At 49.0% G+C, this 16,104-nt stretch overlaps 1 protein-coding gene across 1 annotated transcript; it reads left to right on the top strand.

Moving 5' to 3' along the window:
• The first annotated feature begins 2,076 nt into the window (after positions 1-2,076).
• On the top strand, positions 2,077-15,587 carry LOC132572209 (zinc finger protein ZFP2-like). Its single transcript, XM_060239051.1, has 4 exons — positions 2,077-2,236; positions 7,783-8,782; positions 12,715-12,793; positions 14,346-15,587. Exons 2-4 carry the CDS (start codon positions 7,994-7,996, stop codon positions 15,371-15,373), a joined length of 1,896 nt encoding a protein of 631 aa, XP_060095034.1. The 5' UTR covers positions 2,077-2,236; positions 7,783-7,993; the 3' UTR covers positions 15,374-15,587.
• Positions 15,588-16,104: the final 517 nt, after the last annotated feature.

The following is a 16,104-nucleotide window of genomic DNA, read 5'->3' as shown; positions in this document are numbered from 1 at the left end:
CTGGATGGGCCATTGGCCTGATCTAACATGGCTTCTCTTATGTTCTTATGTTCTCCCCTGCCACAAATGTTATTAGTCGGTTAAGGTGCCACTGGACTCTTGCTCTTTTTTGCTGCCACACACAAACACAGCTACTCATCTCAATCTATCCAAATGAGTAAGAATTATTTTGGGGAGCGGGGATTTAAACACCAAACACACCAGTCAACAGGCCATATGGTTGCCTGCTCCAACATGGGAAACTCCTGGGGATTTGGGGGGGGGGGCGCCTGGGGGAGGCAGTGTTGGAGGAGCAGAATGGGCTCAGCGGGGTACAATGCTAGAAACCAAGAACAAAACCCATATATTTGATTGGTAACTACCAACTGGACAGGTCCAATAAAAGATATTACTATGGCTGCAATCACACACACTAAACAGTGCACTTCCAATTTACTTTCAATGCACTTACCAACTGGATTTTATTGTGTGAACTGGCAAAATCTGGCTGGAAAGTGCATTGAAAGTGGATTGAAAGTGCAGGGCTTTTTTTTTTTTTTGAGCAGGAACGCACAGGAATGTAGTTCCTGCCGGCTTGCTGTCAGAGGGTGTGGCCCAATATGCAAAGTTCCTGCTGGCTTTTTTCTACAAAAAAAGCCCTGAATATGCGTAACAGGATCTCAGAATTTCCAGCTTTCGTTTTTAAAAAAGTGAGTCCCTTTCATTGAGAAGATATGCCTTTCCCCTTATATCTTCACAACAAAAAGGGCTAGAAACTTTCTCTCTTGTGAAGGAATTCTGACAACCTGCTACACATAGCAGTACAGTGATATTCAGTTGCCAATTAACCCCTCCCCTGCTTCTGGGCAGTGCCAGAACAAACACAGGCAGTCTTAGCCAACAGGCAACCAGTGAAGTTACCCCAGGTAGGCCCTGTGCTGGGGGGGGGGGCCCTAACTACCTATGGCCCAACCCCTGACAGGAGGAGGAAAAGAAGAGGAAGAATAAACTGCCCGAGCTGCCATCTTGGTGGTGGCACCTGTGAAAGTGCACTATTGTGTGTGTGATCACTGTTGTTGTTGTTCAGTTGCACAGTCGAGTCCGACTCTTTGCGACCCATGGACAAAGTCACGCCAGGCCCTCCTGTCTTCCACCATCCTCCAAAGTCTGCTCAAATTCGTGTTTGTTACATCAGTAACACTGTCCCGCCATCTCATCTTTTGCCGTCCCCTTCTTCTTTTGCCGTCTGTCTTTCCCAGCACCAGGCTCTTCTCCAGGGAGTGCTCCCTTCTCATTTGGTGGCCATAGTGATTGAGCTTCAGCTTCAGCATCCGACCTTCCACGGAACAGTCTGGGTTGATGTGTGTGATCACATATTAACTTTATCCTTTCTTTCCTTTTTCAGTTGCCATCTTCTGGGCATGGAGCAGAGGTCATTGGGATGTGTGTGTGTGTGGGGAGGAGGTATTTGTGAAGTTCCTGAATTGTGCAGGAGGTTGGCCTAGATGACCCTGGACATCCCGTCCAACTGTATGATTCTATCATTCTGCCATTTATTCAAATAGACCCACAGTTTGACTTAATATAAGGAAACTCTTTAAAAAAAACCAAAAAACAAGTTACAACAACTAGCCCCACAGCGTCTGCCAGGACTGTAATTCCAATAAAGACTTCCCCTATAAACTGCAAGTCCATGAAAAGATTATGAACATATGAAGCTGCCTTCTACTCAATCAGACCCTTGGTCCATCAAAGTCAGTATTGTCTTCTCAGACTGGCAGCGGCTCGCCAGGGTCTCAAGCTGAGGTTTTTCACACCTATTTGCCTGGACCCTTTTTTGGAGATGCCGGGGATTGAACCTGGGACCTTCATGCTTCCCACGCAGATGCTCTGCCACTGAGCCACCGTCCCTATCCAACAAGGGGAGGACAATGGTGAGGGGAAAACGGAAATATGGGATACAGTGTAGTTTGTGACGTGACTTCCCCCTCCATCCTCTTAGGGTAGGGAGCACAAAAGTCCCCATTCGCTGTCTTAGGGCAGCACAGCGCGTTCAAAGACGTGTATTGAGGGGTTAAACCCACTGAGCGGCGTCTAGAGAGGCAGCTGAAGAGGAGACGCGAGCAAGGAGGCGGCTTGGAAACGGGAGTCTTGACGTCTTTCTTTAGCTTTGGGGAGGCGGCAGCAGCAATTGCGCGGCCCAGGTTCCCGAGCCAGGGGTGGGTGGAGTGGAGCGGTGCCTACCCTGCAGGGAGAGGTGAGTGTTATCTTCCAGAGCGGGGAGAGGCGGGGAAGAGATGAGGGATGCGGAACCGCGAGGGCAGCCGCTCTCCCAACGCGGAAAGCCATTCCTGTCTCCTGCTACGCGGCTGGGGCAAGCGGACGCCAAAGCGCAACCCGGATTCGCACGTGCCCGAGCTCGACTCGGTTCCTCTGGACTTTTCCCTCTCAAAGCAGATTGAGATGCTGCAATTAAACGAGGGTTACCGTTAGGCTGAAAAGCAAAAAGAAGAGGAGCTAAAGAAGAGGAGACAAATCTCATTTAAGCTGTAATAATGGCTAACGAGGCTAACCTTCCAACCCAAAAAGATAACATTTTTCATCACTTTAAAAAAAAAAATAGCCCCAAGGAGGACACACACACACACAAAAGAAGGAAAACGAGGACGTGGTAACCCTAATTAAACACACACAAAAAGCCCCCTGCGGGTGTCTTGTGGCACTTTAAAGATTAATGGATTTATCAAAGTATATGTAAGTTAAGAAACTCAAAAGTATACAAGATGAACTGAGGAACTGTTTGTAACAGCTGGAATTGCTGTCTTGGTAACACCCCCCCCCCCCAGAACTCCGCCTCAGTTAAGAGATGTTAAGCACATCATGTCCCTAGAGTTCAGCAGTCTTACACTTGTTGATTCCAAACCTCATAGGACACAGCTTGCAGGAGTGAGAACCACAGACCAATTTCGCACTAAACCTTTAATCCTGGTTTAGCCCTGTCCCCAAACTGGCATTCTGCACTAGAATAATAGAATCAGATAGAAAGCAACTCTGTAATTCTATGATTGGGGGGTGGTGGGGGGTGGGCTCCCTCTGGGAATCCTACCCCCCCAGGGAAAGTGCATGCGCAATACATAGCCTCTCCTCTCCCGGTGTAGTGAATGCCGCGTGGTCACTGTCTGGCTATGCCTGGCAGATGGTCACTGCAATGGCCTCTCCTGCATTACTGCATCCGTAGCAACACCTTCTCGCTGGTCCCCCCCGTTTTCACAGAGTTTGCTACGTCATGGTGCGACCGAATTGTCCGGCGGTATAACCGGATGGGCAGGCTGGGCCCACCAACTTCGTCAGCCTAAGAGAAGGAAAACTCTAACATCAAACCCGGGCAGATAGAGCTCGTTAATGTAACACCTACCACCTGGAGGACTCACTGCCGGCGTCCCGGCTTACTGGGCCATGGCAGATGACCCCCAGGTGAAAGGGTGGAGCCAGTACCGCGCACACTGCGCTTCACCTAAAAAATTCCTCTGCGCAGGCCTGAAGGGCATATCCACAACGCATCAAGTCCTGCAGCGATAGGCAAGGGGCGAAACGGCAGGTGGAAGGTGCCACTGGAAGCCGCAGTCCCGATCCTGCATGTAGGCGGTTCAGGATATTGGTCGCCTGATGCTAACCCGGAGACGAAAGCATCTTTCGGCAGCACCCTGAACGACCAAGCAGCCTTATCTAGGGACAGCACTGCTTGCTCCACACGGAGAGGGGCCTAGAAAAGGTGGCCTAAACAAAGCTCGTCTCCCCCACCCCAGTTGGCTAGCCGCGGTCAACGGGCATCCTTACTTGCGGTCGAAAAATAACAACAAAGAAAAGGCATGCACCTGCCTCACAAAGTGTGCAAAGACTAAAGCTTGCGTGTTGGAACATCAGAACCATGCTTGACACAGTAGGCAGTGGTCGCCCTGAACGACGCTCTGCTCTAGTTGCCCACGAACTTCTCAGGTTGAATATCGACATAGCAGCTCTCAGTGAGGTCCGTTTCCCTGAGGAAGGTAGTCTTCAAGAACACGGTGCTGGCTATACCCTCTACTGGTCGGGTAAGTCAAAGGCTGAGAGCCGCCTTTCTGGCGTCGGCTTCATGGTCAGGAACTCCATTGCCTCCAAACTCGAAAACCTTCCAACAGGTCACTCAGATCGCATCATGTCCATGCGCCTCCCACTTCAAAACAAGCAGCATGCAACACTCTTCAGTGTGTATGCCCCAACCCTTCAAGCAGATCCTGCAGAAAAGAACAAGTTCTATGCTGATCTACGCAACCTCGTACGGAAGACCCCTACAGAGGACAAGGTGATCATCCTTGGCGACTTCAATGCCAGAGTAGGTAAAGACTCGGAAGCCTGGAAAGGAGTACTTGGCAAACACGGCATTGGCAACTGCAATGACAACGGGCGCCTCCTGCTAGAATTCTGCATGGAGCACCAGCTCACCATCACCAACACTATCTTCCAGCAGAAGAACAGTCTGAAGACAACCTGGATGCACCCACGGTCCAAGCATTGGCACCTTATCGACTACATTCTGGTGCGCCAGAGAGACCTTCGAGATGTCTTACACACCCGAGTAATGCCCAGCGCAGAATGTCATACGGATCATCGTCTTGTACGCTGCAATCTCCGTCTTCACTTTAAACCCACACCCAGGAGAGGAGGTATCCCTCGGAGGAAGTTTCAGGTTGGCAGCCTCCAGTCAGCCGAAGTTAAAGCTGCCTTCCAGGCAAAACTCCAGTCAAGAATTGAGGACCTCAGTTGCCCCACAGACCCTTCTCCAGAAGCACTCTGGGAACACCTAAAAACTACCGTCCTGCAGATCTCTGAAGAAGTCCTCGGGTTCTCCACAAGGAAGAACAAGGACTGGTTTGATGAGAACAATCAAGAGATCCAAGAATTACTGGCAAAAAAGAGATCTGCCTACCAAGCACATCTTGCTCAGCCCTCCTGTCCTGGGAAAAAAGCAACCTTTCGCGCTGCATGTAGCAACCTCCAGCGCAAGCTTCGAGACATTCAGAACGAGTGGTGGACCAAGCTTGCAGAGAGAACCCAGCTGTGTGCAGACACTGGTGATTTAAGAGGGTTCTACGAAGCCCTGAAGGCAGTATATGGTCCATCTTATCAGGCTCAGAGTCCCTTGCATAGTGCAGACGGCCAAGTGCTCCTCACAGACAAGGCATCCATACTGAACCGGTGGTCGGAGTATTTTCAGGTTCTCTTCAGTGCCAACCGCGTAGTTCAAGATTCAGCAATCCACCTCACCCCACTTCAACCGGTGAAAACAGAGTTGGATGAGATCCCCACCCTAGAAGAGACTGTTAAAGCCATCAAGCAACTGAAAAGTGGCAAGGCAGCAGGAGTTGATGGAATTCCACCAGAGATCTGGAAGCATGGGGGCACAGTACTACATAGCTCACTTCACAAAGTACTTGTCACCTGCTGGGAACAAGGCAAATTACCACAGGACTTTCGCGATGCAATCATCATCACCCTATACAAGAACAAAGGGGAAAAGTCAGACTGCTCCAACTACCGGGGGATAACCCTGCTCTCCATCGCAGGCAAAATCCTTGCCAGAATACTCCTGAACAGACTGGTGCCCACCATTGCAGAAGAACTCCTCCCAGAGAGCCAGTGCGGCTTCAGAGCTAACAGGAGCACCACCGACATGGTATTTGTTCTCAGGCAGCTCCAAGAGAAATGCAGGGAACAAAACAAGGCCCTGTATGTGACTTTTGTCGACCTTACCAAAGCTTTCGATACCGTTAGCAGGAAAGGCCTGTGGCAAATCTTGGAACGTTTAGGATGTCCCCCAAGGTTCCTCAGCATGATCATCCAGCTACACGAAGACCAGCGAGGCCAAGTCAGACACTGCAACGACCTCTCGGAGCCCTTCCCAATAGGCACAGGTGTAAAGCAAGGCTGCGTTCTTGCGCCAACTCTCTTTACGATCTTCTTTAGCATGATGCTTCAAAGAGCCGCAGTAGATCTAGATGAGGACGATGGTGTCTACATCCGCTATCGCACCGATGGCAGCCTGTTCAACCTGAGGCGACTAAAGGCACACTCCAAGACAATGGAAAAACTCATCCGAGAGCTACTGTTTGCTGATGATGCTGCACTCGTCTCCCACTCGGTATCAGCTCTGCAGCATATGACGTCCTGCTTTGCAGAGGCTGCCAAGCTATTCGGCCTAGAAGTTAGTCTGAAGAAGACAGAAGTTCTCCACCAGCCTGCACCCCAGGAAGATTATCACCCTCCCTGCATCACTGTGGGTGAATCAGTTCTGAAGACAGTCCAGCAGTTCAGCTACCTGGGGTGCATCATCTCCTCAGATGCCAAGATCGACAAGGAGATTGACAACAGGCTGGCAAAGGCAAACCGTGCATTTGGCCGATTGCACAAAAGAGTGTGGAGCAACAAGCATCTGAAAAAAGGCACAAAGATCAATGTTTACAAAGCGGTTGTGATGACAACCCTCATCTATGGCTCCGAATCGTGGGTTTTATACCGTCATCACCTGCGACTCCTTGAGCGCTTTCATCAGCGCTGCCTTCGCACCATCCTCAACATCCACTGGAGTGACTTTGTGACCAACACTGAAGTCCTCAAGCGGGCAGAGGTTACCAGCATCGAGGCACTGCTGTTGAAGACGCAGCTGCGCTGGGCAGGGCATATTTCTAGGATGGAAAACCACCGCCTTCCCAAGATTGCCCTGTATGGCGAACTCTCCACCGGCCATCGAAATAGAGGGGCACCAAAGAAGAGGTACAAGGACTCCTTGAAGAAATCCCTTAGCACCTGTCACATCAACCATCACCAGTGGTCTGACCTAGCCTCAGATCGCAAAGCATGGAGGCACACCATCCACCAGGCTGTCTCTTCCTTTGAGAACGCACGCATAGCTGGTCTTGAGGACAAAAGGAGATTGAGGAAGAATCGCACTGCTACAGCACCAACCCCAAATCAGACTTTTCCCTGCAGCCACTGTTGCCGGACCTGCCTGTCCTGCATTGGTCTTGTCAGCCACCAGCGAGCCTGCAGCAAACGTGGACTATTGCACCCTTCTTAAATCTTCGTTCGCGAAGCCAAGCCGAGAGAGAGAATTCTATGATTTTAGTGTAGAATGTCAGCTTGGGGACAGAGATAAACCAGGATTAAAGGTCTAGTGCGAAATTAGTCCTGCATCACAAGTGGGAAGGATTTCATTTACTTATATATTTGATGAAAGCGTTTATACCTTGTTAAATGAAACATGTGAGAAGCGATATTTTTCATAGAGAGAACTGAAAGAGAATTGTACCATTCAGAGTGTGGGGAAAGTTACCTGTGCAGATACTTGAAAGAGCTCCCTGCATTTGGAAAGTTAGCAATTCAGGAAACTCCAGACTCCTGTGTCAAAAAGCTCCCTGCTCTTTAGAGAGCTAATAAATCAAGAAGTGCCCACTTTGTGAAAAAGCAGGGATATGGGCTGCTTTGCCTCACGTTGGCTGTTCCTTTCTCTGCCATGAAGGTTTTTTTCTTCTGGGAGAACCGGGTTTGATTCCCCACTCCTCCACTTGCAGCTGCTGGGATGGCCTTGGGTCAGCCATAGCTCTCGTGGGAGTTGTCCTTGAAAGGGCAGCTGCTGTAAGAGCTCTCTCAGCCCCACCTACTTCACCGGGTGTCTGTTGTGGGGGGGGGAGGTAAAAGAGATTGTGACCACTCTGAGATTCAAGTATAGAGCGGGATATAAATCCAATATCTTATTTTTCTCCTCAGAGGGGAAGCTCATCTCTCTTCACTGAGGACTGCACTACTTACCTCCTGCTGAGCCCATTCGCGGGGAAAGGACAGAATACAAGTTAACATAAAGAAATAAATTTACATGTGAACAGCCATTTTGCAAAAGATTCTCGGCGTGATTGTGCGCTTGATTTGAAGCGGAGTCCTTCAGGAGCTGAATTTCCTTCTTCCATGTTTCAACTGAGTGATGGAGACCTTGCGTGTGGAGGTGAACATGTCTGTAGAGGAAGGAGCAGTGATGGCCACACGGCTGGAAACTGTCCCCAACTTCAAATTATGGGCAGACTTAGAGGGAGCAAAGCCCCCTCACAATCTACATGTAGGGAATATTGGAGAGTTGCCAACAGCAGCAGCTCCGCATCAGATAAAATGTGAACCAGAGGAAGGGCTGCAGGAACGCTGGGAGGCCCAGTGGCAGGAGTTTCTGAAGAGGCTGCAGGCCCCTGGCTCAGGACGGGGAAACCCACAGGGGGCCGATAAACCCACACTATGGGAAGACGCTAAGGCTTTCCTGGCCTCTTTTGAGCAAGTTGCACTGGCGTGTCAGTGGCCTCGGGACAAGTGGGCTATGCTTCTCCTACCAGCCCTCAGTGGGGAAGCTGAGCAGGCCTTCAACAGCCTTGGTGTGCAGGACAGAGAGGATTATGGGAAGGTGAAGGCGGCCATTTTCCGAAGAGAGGCCATCACCAGAGAGAGGCAGCGTCAGCGCTTCAGGCAGTTCCGCTATCAGGAAGCAGAGGGGCCAAGAACAGTTTATGGCTGCCTCTGGGAACTTTGTCGTCAGTGGCTGAACATTGATAGATACACCAAGGAGGAGATCTTGGAACTGCTGGTTCTGGAACAGTTCCTGGCCATCCTGCCCCAGGACATGCAAAACTGGGTCCAGGAATGCACCCCTGAGACCTGCATGCAAGCAGTGGTCTTGGCAGAGAATTTCCTGGTAAGGCAGGTGGACATGGAAAGACTAAAAGATCAGGTGAGAAGGTCTGAAGGTGCTATTGGTAAGATTCAGACAGCTTTTGGCGTAGTGGTTAAGTGTGCAGACTCTGTCTGAGAGAACCGGGTTTGATTCCCCCCCTCCTCCACTTGCACCTGCTGGCATGGCCTTGGGTCAGCCGTAGCTCTGGCAGAGGTTGTCCTTGAAAGGGCAGCTGCTGTGGGAGCCCTCTCCAGCCCCACCCACCTCACAGGGTGTCTGTTGTGGGGGGAGAAGATATAGGAGATTGTAAGCCGCTCTGATTCTCTGATTCAGGGAGAAGGGGTATAAATCTGCAATTCTTCTTTTGCATTCTTGGCTTTTTGTGTTGGTTGCATCATGAGAAATCCACTGGTGCCAGGTTTTTTGCAGGGATTAAATGCCACATAGGCTCGATTTCCCCTGTGGTTTCAGCCATAGGGTTTGTCCCCGTTTGTGTGCTTATTTGCTACATTTATACTCTGCCTTTCTCCCCAGTGGGAATCCAAAGTGGCTTATGTGGCTCTCCTGTCCTTCATTCTATTCTCCAAACAGCCCTTTCTGGTAGGTTAGGCCAAGAGTGTGTGACTGGCTCAAGGTTCACCCAGTAAGCTTGCCAGGTCCCTCCTAGCTATTGGCGGGGATGAGGGGGAACTTGAGAGCCAGTTTGGTGTAGTTGTTATGAGTGGCGGACTCTAGTCTGGAGAACTGGTTTTGATTCCACAGTCCTCCACATGCAGCCACCTAGGTGACCTTAGCTTAGTCCCAGTTCTCTCAGCGATCTCTCAGCCCCACCTACCTCACAGAGTGTTTGTTAGGAGGAGAGGAAAGGAAGGAGATTGTTAGCCGCTCTGGGACTCCGAGTGAAGAACAGAGTATAAATTCAATCTGAGAGCCATTTGGTGTAGTAGTTAAGTGTGTGGACTCTTATCTGGGAGAACTGGGTTTGATTCCCCACACTTCACATGCACCTGCTGATGTGAGCTTGAGTCAGTCACAAGTTCTCCCAGAGCTGTTCCTCTCAAGAGCAGTTTCTGTCAGAGCTCTCTCAGCTCCACCTACCTCAGAGGTTGTATATGTACATACATAATTTAATTCTACAGTCATTAACTGTACATAAAAGAGGAACAAAAGTTCTCATAGCAGCCAGCACGTTATCAGAATTCATAGAGACATTATCAGCAATATCAGACAGTAAAATATTAAAAGTGTCTTCTATGGGGAGGGGAAGGGAAAGGAAATTGTAAGCTGTTCTGAGACTCGTTTGGGTTATGAAGGGTGGGCTATAAATCCAATAATCTCCTCCTCCTCCTCTTCTTTTTCCCAGGAGCAGGAGGGAGGCCCAACTGACAAGCAGTGACATGCCTACATCACTGCCCATGTGACACAGAAGTGACATCTTCATGTCGGCATGATGTTTGGGTATTTGGGCAAAAAAATCTATGGTGATGAAATACCAGAGTGTTACCCCAACATGATGATGTCACTTCTGGGTCACATGGACAGTGATGTAGGCACATTGCTGGATGTTGGCTGGATCTCCCTGTTTTTCGTGGTAGGTTCCCCCCGCCAGCCTGCTAATCGGGAGCAGGGTGATGGGGCCTGGTGGCAGGGAACCCCTGCCTCCACCAGGGAGTCTGGCAACCCTATCCCCTAACAAGCTTTCCGGGTAGTGTAGGGATTCAAACCTGGCTCTCTCAGATGCTAAACTGATACTCCAACGCAGGGGTGGGGAACCTTTTTTTCTGTCAAGGGCTATTTGGATATTTATAGCATTATTCGCAGGCCATACAAAATTACCAGCTTAAAAAACAGTGCTCCGCCAAGGGAGAACGATTCAGGCCAGCAAAATTAATGCAAAGAATTCTTTTTCTATTTGAAGTCACATGGGGAGAGCCTAATTCAGCACACACACACACCGACCCACCGCTCTAGGCAAATGCCTAGGTACAAGCATATTAGACCACATCCCCTAATATTAGCATATTAGGTCACACACTCATTAGCATATTACGCCACACCATCTGAGATAACCACGTGCAAATTGAACTGGTAGTAGTTGGCTCCCACCCCTGCCACCCCTCCCTCTCTTCAGCTGCTCCCAGCAGACCTTTAAAGGCACCCACATACCCCAGCAGCAGTCCTTCACAATGCCCATGAGAGAGGGGGGTGCTCAGTCCAGCAAGCCCCAAGGGCCAGACCAAGTGATCTCGAGGCCTCAGGCCTGACGTCCCCCACCCTGCTCCAACAACTTACACCACACTGATCCAAGTGGACTGGTTGGAGTTTTCAAAGCCGGTTAGCCTGGGAAAGTGCATCATTGTAGGAATCTGTTCTTAGAGACAAGGCTTAGCCTGCCTGGAAACATCACTTTTCCTGACTGGGGTTGAGTCTCGTTTCCATTTCAGTTGTAGCAGCACAGGAAGATATTAGCTGTGAATTCTTAAACAGTGGAATTCAGTGCCAGGGAATGCAGTGATGGTCCCAAGCCCAGAGGCCTCTCCAGTGGCGGACTGGGTCTAAAAATATTGGTTGCCAGGAGACAAAGGGGGCCCACCCACAACGATAAAGCTATCATTTAATTTTTATATGAAATACATAATTTTTAAAAAAAAAATACGTGTGGAAAAAAGGTACAATTAAAACTGTTGCGAAATAAGTGTGTGTGTGTAATTACAGTGTACATATACAGTACATTTTACTGGCAGTACACAGTAGATACTTAATGTAAATACAGATTGCATTTTCTCCAGGGGAGCTGATCTCTGCCAGCTGGAGATCAGTTGTAAAAGCAGGAGATCCCCAGGCCCCACCTGGAGGCTGGCAACCCTCAAGACAATAAAAATTGTAGCTGCATTACAGGAATAATATTGGGACTTCTATTATATTTTCAAGCTATTAAAAGGACATTAACATTTTTAGCATATTGTCTAATATTTAAGGGGGTGCACTTCATCAGGGACCCCCTTGCCATCAGGCAAGCTGACACCCTGACCAGTCCGCCACTGCGCCTCTCAAAGGCCATGGAGGAGAGGTCCTTCTCTCCTTTTCACCCCATGGCTCTGCTTCCAACAGTCACAGAACTGTGCTGGCAACTTTAGCGTTCCCAGTCAGGCAGGAACAGGAGGAGAAACAGGAGAAAAACAGGTGGGGCCACAGATTCTATCAGAAGCAGCCAAGAAATAAATCATCAGTATTATTGACAGAAAAACACTACACACTAGATGCCAGATTTTAACAACACTGGCAAAATTACAATAGAAGGTTGATGTCACAGCAACAGCAGCTAGGTAACTATCCATTTCATTCACCTTCAGGCTGCAGTATACTAGGTAAAGCCTTGAATTCAATAATGGAATGCCCAGTATTTCCTTCAAATTTATATTTAGGTACTCTCCAGCTTTTACAATAGTTGTATTGACAGTTGCAGTTGGAGCCAGGTCAAATGACCAGAGACTAGCACAAATAACATTATAATTGTTCTTAGAGTCAATGCATGGTTTCTCACTTGCCTGCAAATTCCAGTCTGTGAAGATAAGATAAGAAGTCACCGAAGAGAGGGAGCCTGAGTCTGGAAACCTCTGGATTCTTACAAATGAGGAAAAAAATTTAAGCCAGTTGTACTTTGTCAAAATTTGGTGCTCAGAGTAAAATAAATATCTTAAACCCACAATATAGGCAGGAGTGTCATGCCAGTGTGTGTCTAATCAGGACACCATCTTGTTGAGGAGAACTCCATCAGTAGCTACCAGCCCTGGTGACTAAAGGGAACTTCCATGTCCTGAGGCAATTCGCCTCTGAATACCACTACTAGAAAGCAACATCAGGGAAGGCCTTGGCCTCTGTGCCCTTTGTTGGTCTTCCAGGTCAACTGGTTGGTGAGAAGCAGATGCTTGACCAGGTGGGCCACTGGTCTGCTGATGTTCTTATGTGTTCTTCTCCCACCATTGCAGGTTCCACCACCCACCTCTTGGACCCAGCACCTCTGCAGGGAAGCCAAGCAGGAGGAAGCTGGAGAGGCAGAATCACTGGGTAAGGATTTGTTGGTATCTGAATCGCTGTGTAATCCCTAGTGTTCTACCAAGTGAACGTTGGCTGCTAATAAGGGAACCCTCTATATCAGGCTAAACTAGCTTAATGCATGAGACGCATAGAATAAACGTCAGATGTTTGACAGCCACAAGATAAGGAAGAAGATGATGATATTGGATTTATATTCCGCCCTATATTCTGAATCTCAGAGTCTCAGAGCGGTCACATCTCCTTTACCTTCCCCCACACACGGCAGACACCCACCCTGTGAGGTAGGTGGGGCTGAGAGAGCTCTTACAGCAGCTGCCCTTTCAAGAACAACTACGAAAGCTATGGCTGACCGAAGGCCATTCCAGCGGCTGCAAGTGGAGGAGTGGGGAATCAAACCCGATTCTCCCAGATAAGAGTCCACTTGCTTAACCACTACCCCAAATTGGGAGGGAGGTGGGGAGGGAGGCAAAAGGATGGAGGGAAAGGGAGGAGGGAAAGAGAAAGAAAGCAACTTCAAATGCGTTCTCCAAGCCGCTCACTGGCTTGGCTTGGAGAAGTGATTTAAAAAGAGAAATGTCTTCTCCGAGCGAGTCAAAGGGGCAGTGCCTTCAAGAGTCACACAATACGTGTGAAAGAGCCACATGGGGCACTTGAGATGCAGTTTGGCCACTCCTATATGATAGTGGAAGACAGGAGAGCCTGGCGTGACTTGGTCCATGGGGTTGCAAAGAGTCGCACTCGACTGTGAGACTGGACAACAAACTATGAACAAACATGGAGTTGCCTTATACTGAACACTGGTCTATCAGTGTCAGTATTGTCTCAGGGTTTCAGGCTGAGATCTTTTATGACGCCTTTTAATTGGAGATGTCAGGGATTGAACCGGGGACCTTCTGCATGCCAGACAAGGGCTCTTCCACTGAGCCACAAGTGCCCTCCCTACGGTTGTCTGATGTTTCCACAGCTAGATGAAGATGCTTCCTTTATGGTTTTCAACCACTAGTAGACATTTCTTCAATGATGGGTCTGGGATGGAGATTCTCCCCCACCTTCCCTCCGCATCCTGAAACCCTTTTTTGCTGGAAATTTTATCTGGGACCTTTTCCTTGCCATGCTTGCTTAGATTGGAGAAACATCTGGATCAGAGGTTCATCAGTGGCTATTAGCTAGAAGGCAAAGAGGGAACAGTGTGTCTGAGGCAGCAATGCTCTGTATTCTTGGTGCTTGGGGGGGCAACAGTGGGAGGGCTTCTGGAATCCTGGCCCTACTGGTGGACCTCCTGATGGCACCTGGAGCTTGGCCACTGCGTGACACAGAGTGTTGGACTGGATGGGCCTGATCCAACATGGCTTCTCTTACGTTCTCTTGGAAGCAATATCAAGGGGAAACAGTGGGCCCTTTGCCCTGTTCACTGGTCCTTCAGGGCAATTGGTTGGCTGCTGCGTGAATCTAAATGCAGGACTAGATGGACCACTGTTCTGATCTAACAGGGCTTTTGTTACATTCTTATGTCCAGCTTTTGTTACATTCTTATGTCCAGCTTCTCTGTTTATTCCTGCAGGAGTTGAACAGACCTGTGAGGATCGATTTCAGCAGGGTGACCCAGAGCAAATGGAATCGAGACTTGCACGGCTAGAACGAAGCCAGGTTTTTCAGTTCTGTGGTGGGAGTGAATTAGAGCATGAAAAGGAAGGTGTAGTAGACAAAGCAGAAGGTAAATGTGATCAGACGGGAAGCAGAACAAGCCAAAACATCCACCTTTCTGGCAGAAGCTTCAGATGGAGCTCAGATCTCCAAGTGCACGAGTGTACCCGATCGGGCAGAGCATATAAATGCACCAAGCGTGGGAAGATTTTTGGTCAAAAAGGAGGTCTTAAGAGAAATGAGAGAATTCACCTGGGAGAGAAGCCATTCAGATGCTCGTTGTGTCCAAAGAGTTTCACGAGCGGCTCCAGCGTCATTGTGCACGAGCGAATCCATAAAGGCAGGAAGCCATACAAGTGTTCCACGTGCGAGAAGAGCTTTGGCCGCAAGGGGACACTCACCATACACGAAAAACTCCACGCAGCAGGGAAACTGTATAAGTGTTTTGGGTGTCCCAAAAGTTTTGCCGACCGCTCCAGCCTCGTTGCCCATGAGCGAGTTCACCGGGGAGAGAAACCCTACAAGTGTTCCAAGTGCAGGAAGGGTTTCAGTCAGAAGGGGACCCTGACGATGCACGAAAAAATCCACTTTGGAGAGGAACCTTTCAAATGTTTGGAATGCGGCAAGAACTTCTGCCGAGCCACGAAACTGAGAGACCACCAGAGGATCCACACCGGGGAGAAACCGTATCAGTGTCCGACGTGTCAGAAAAGTTTCACGGACGGCTCCAACCTCAGTAGGCACGAGAGAGTTCACACGGGGGAGAAGCAGTTTATATGCTCCGAGTGTGGGAAGAGCTTCAACCAGAAGGGAAACCTGCTGATACACGAGAGGATCCACACTGGAGAGAAGCCGTTTAAATGTTCCGCGTGTGGGAAAAGCTTCAGCCAGAAGGGAAACCTTGCGAAACACGAAAAAACTCACACCGGGAGAGAAACATTATAAGGGCATTTGACTCTGAACTGTGCACGGGATTGTTGTACTCGGCCCTGGCCCCATTCACATTGATTTGGAAGGAAGGGCTTCATTGGGCTTTATTTTCCAATTGGATCTTGATATGTGAGGACACCTCCATAGGGAATTGAGAAAAGCAGGGTTTTTTTGTCATGCAGGGAAAGTTTATTTCCCCCCCTTGTAAATAAAAAAATTAGAAAATGAATATCAGTGAATGTTTTAAAAACACACACACACTTGGGTTCGCCTGGTGAAACTGCTGTGCAGTACAGGGGTGTTGAACTCATTTGTTATGAGGGCCAGATCTGACATAAATGAGACCTTGTTGGGCCAGGCCGGGCTGTGTCAGGCCGGGCCATGTATGTACCTATTTAAGATTATCAAAGATTTCAGGTTTTCACGGCTGGCATCATCATTAGGGTTTGTAGAATCTTTCGGGCTCAATATTTAAGATTAGGTAGCAGAGATGTAAACTTTTTAAAGGACACAAACATGACTAAGGATTTTTGGTTTTTTAAAACTTAGAATAAAACATGCTTCAAACATTAGCACTTGTTGGTCTTCAGGGTGCTTTCTTTGTATTTCTCCCATGGGATCCAGGGAACTGGGCAAAGAAAGCTGTGGCTATTTCCTTCCCTCCCCAGGAGAACAGGAGGGGGAGGAGCCTCAACCAATGGAGAAAATTGAGGTTGTGCTCTGTAGCTTCTGTGTGATTGAGCAAG

Source organism: Heteronotia binoei, chromosome 5, assembly GCF_032191835.1.
Source record: "Heteronotia binoei isolate CCM8104 ecotype False Entrance Well chromosome 5, APGP_CSIRO_Hbin_v1, whole genome shotgun sequence".
In the NCBI taxonomy this organism is placed as follows: Eukaryota; Metazoa; Chordata; class Lepidosauria; order Squamata; family Gekkonidae; genus Heteronotia; species Heteronotia binoei.
This window is presented reverse-complemented; position numbering and strand designations above follow the sequence as displayed.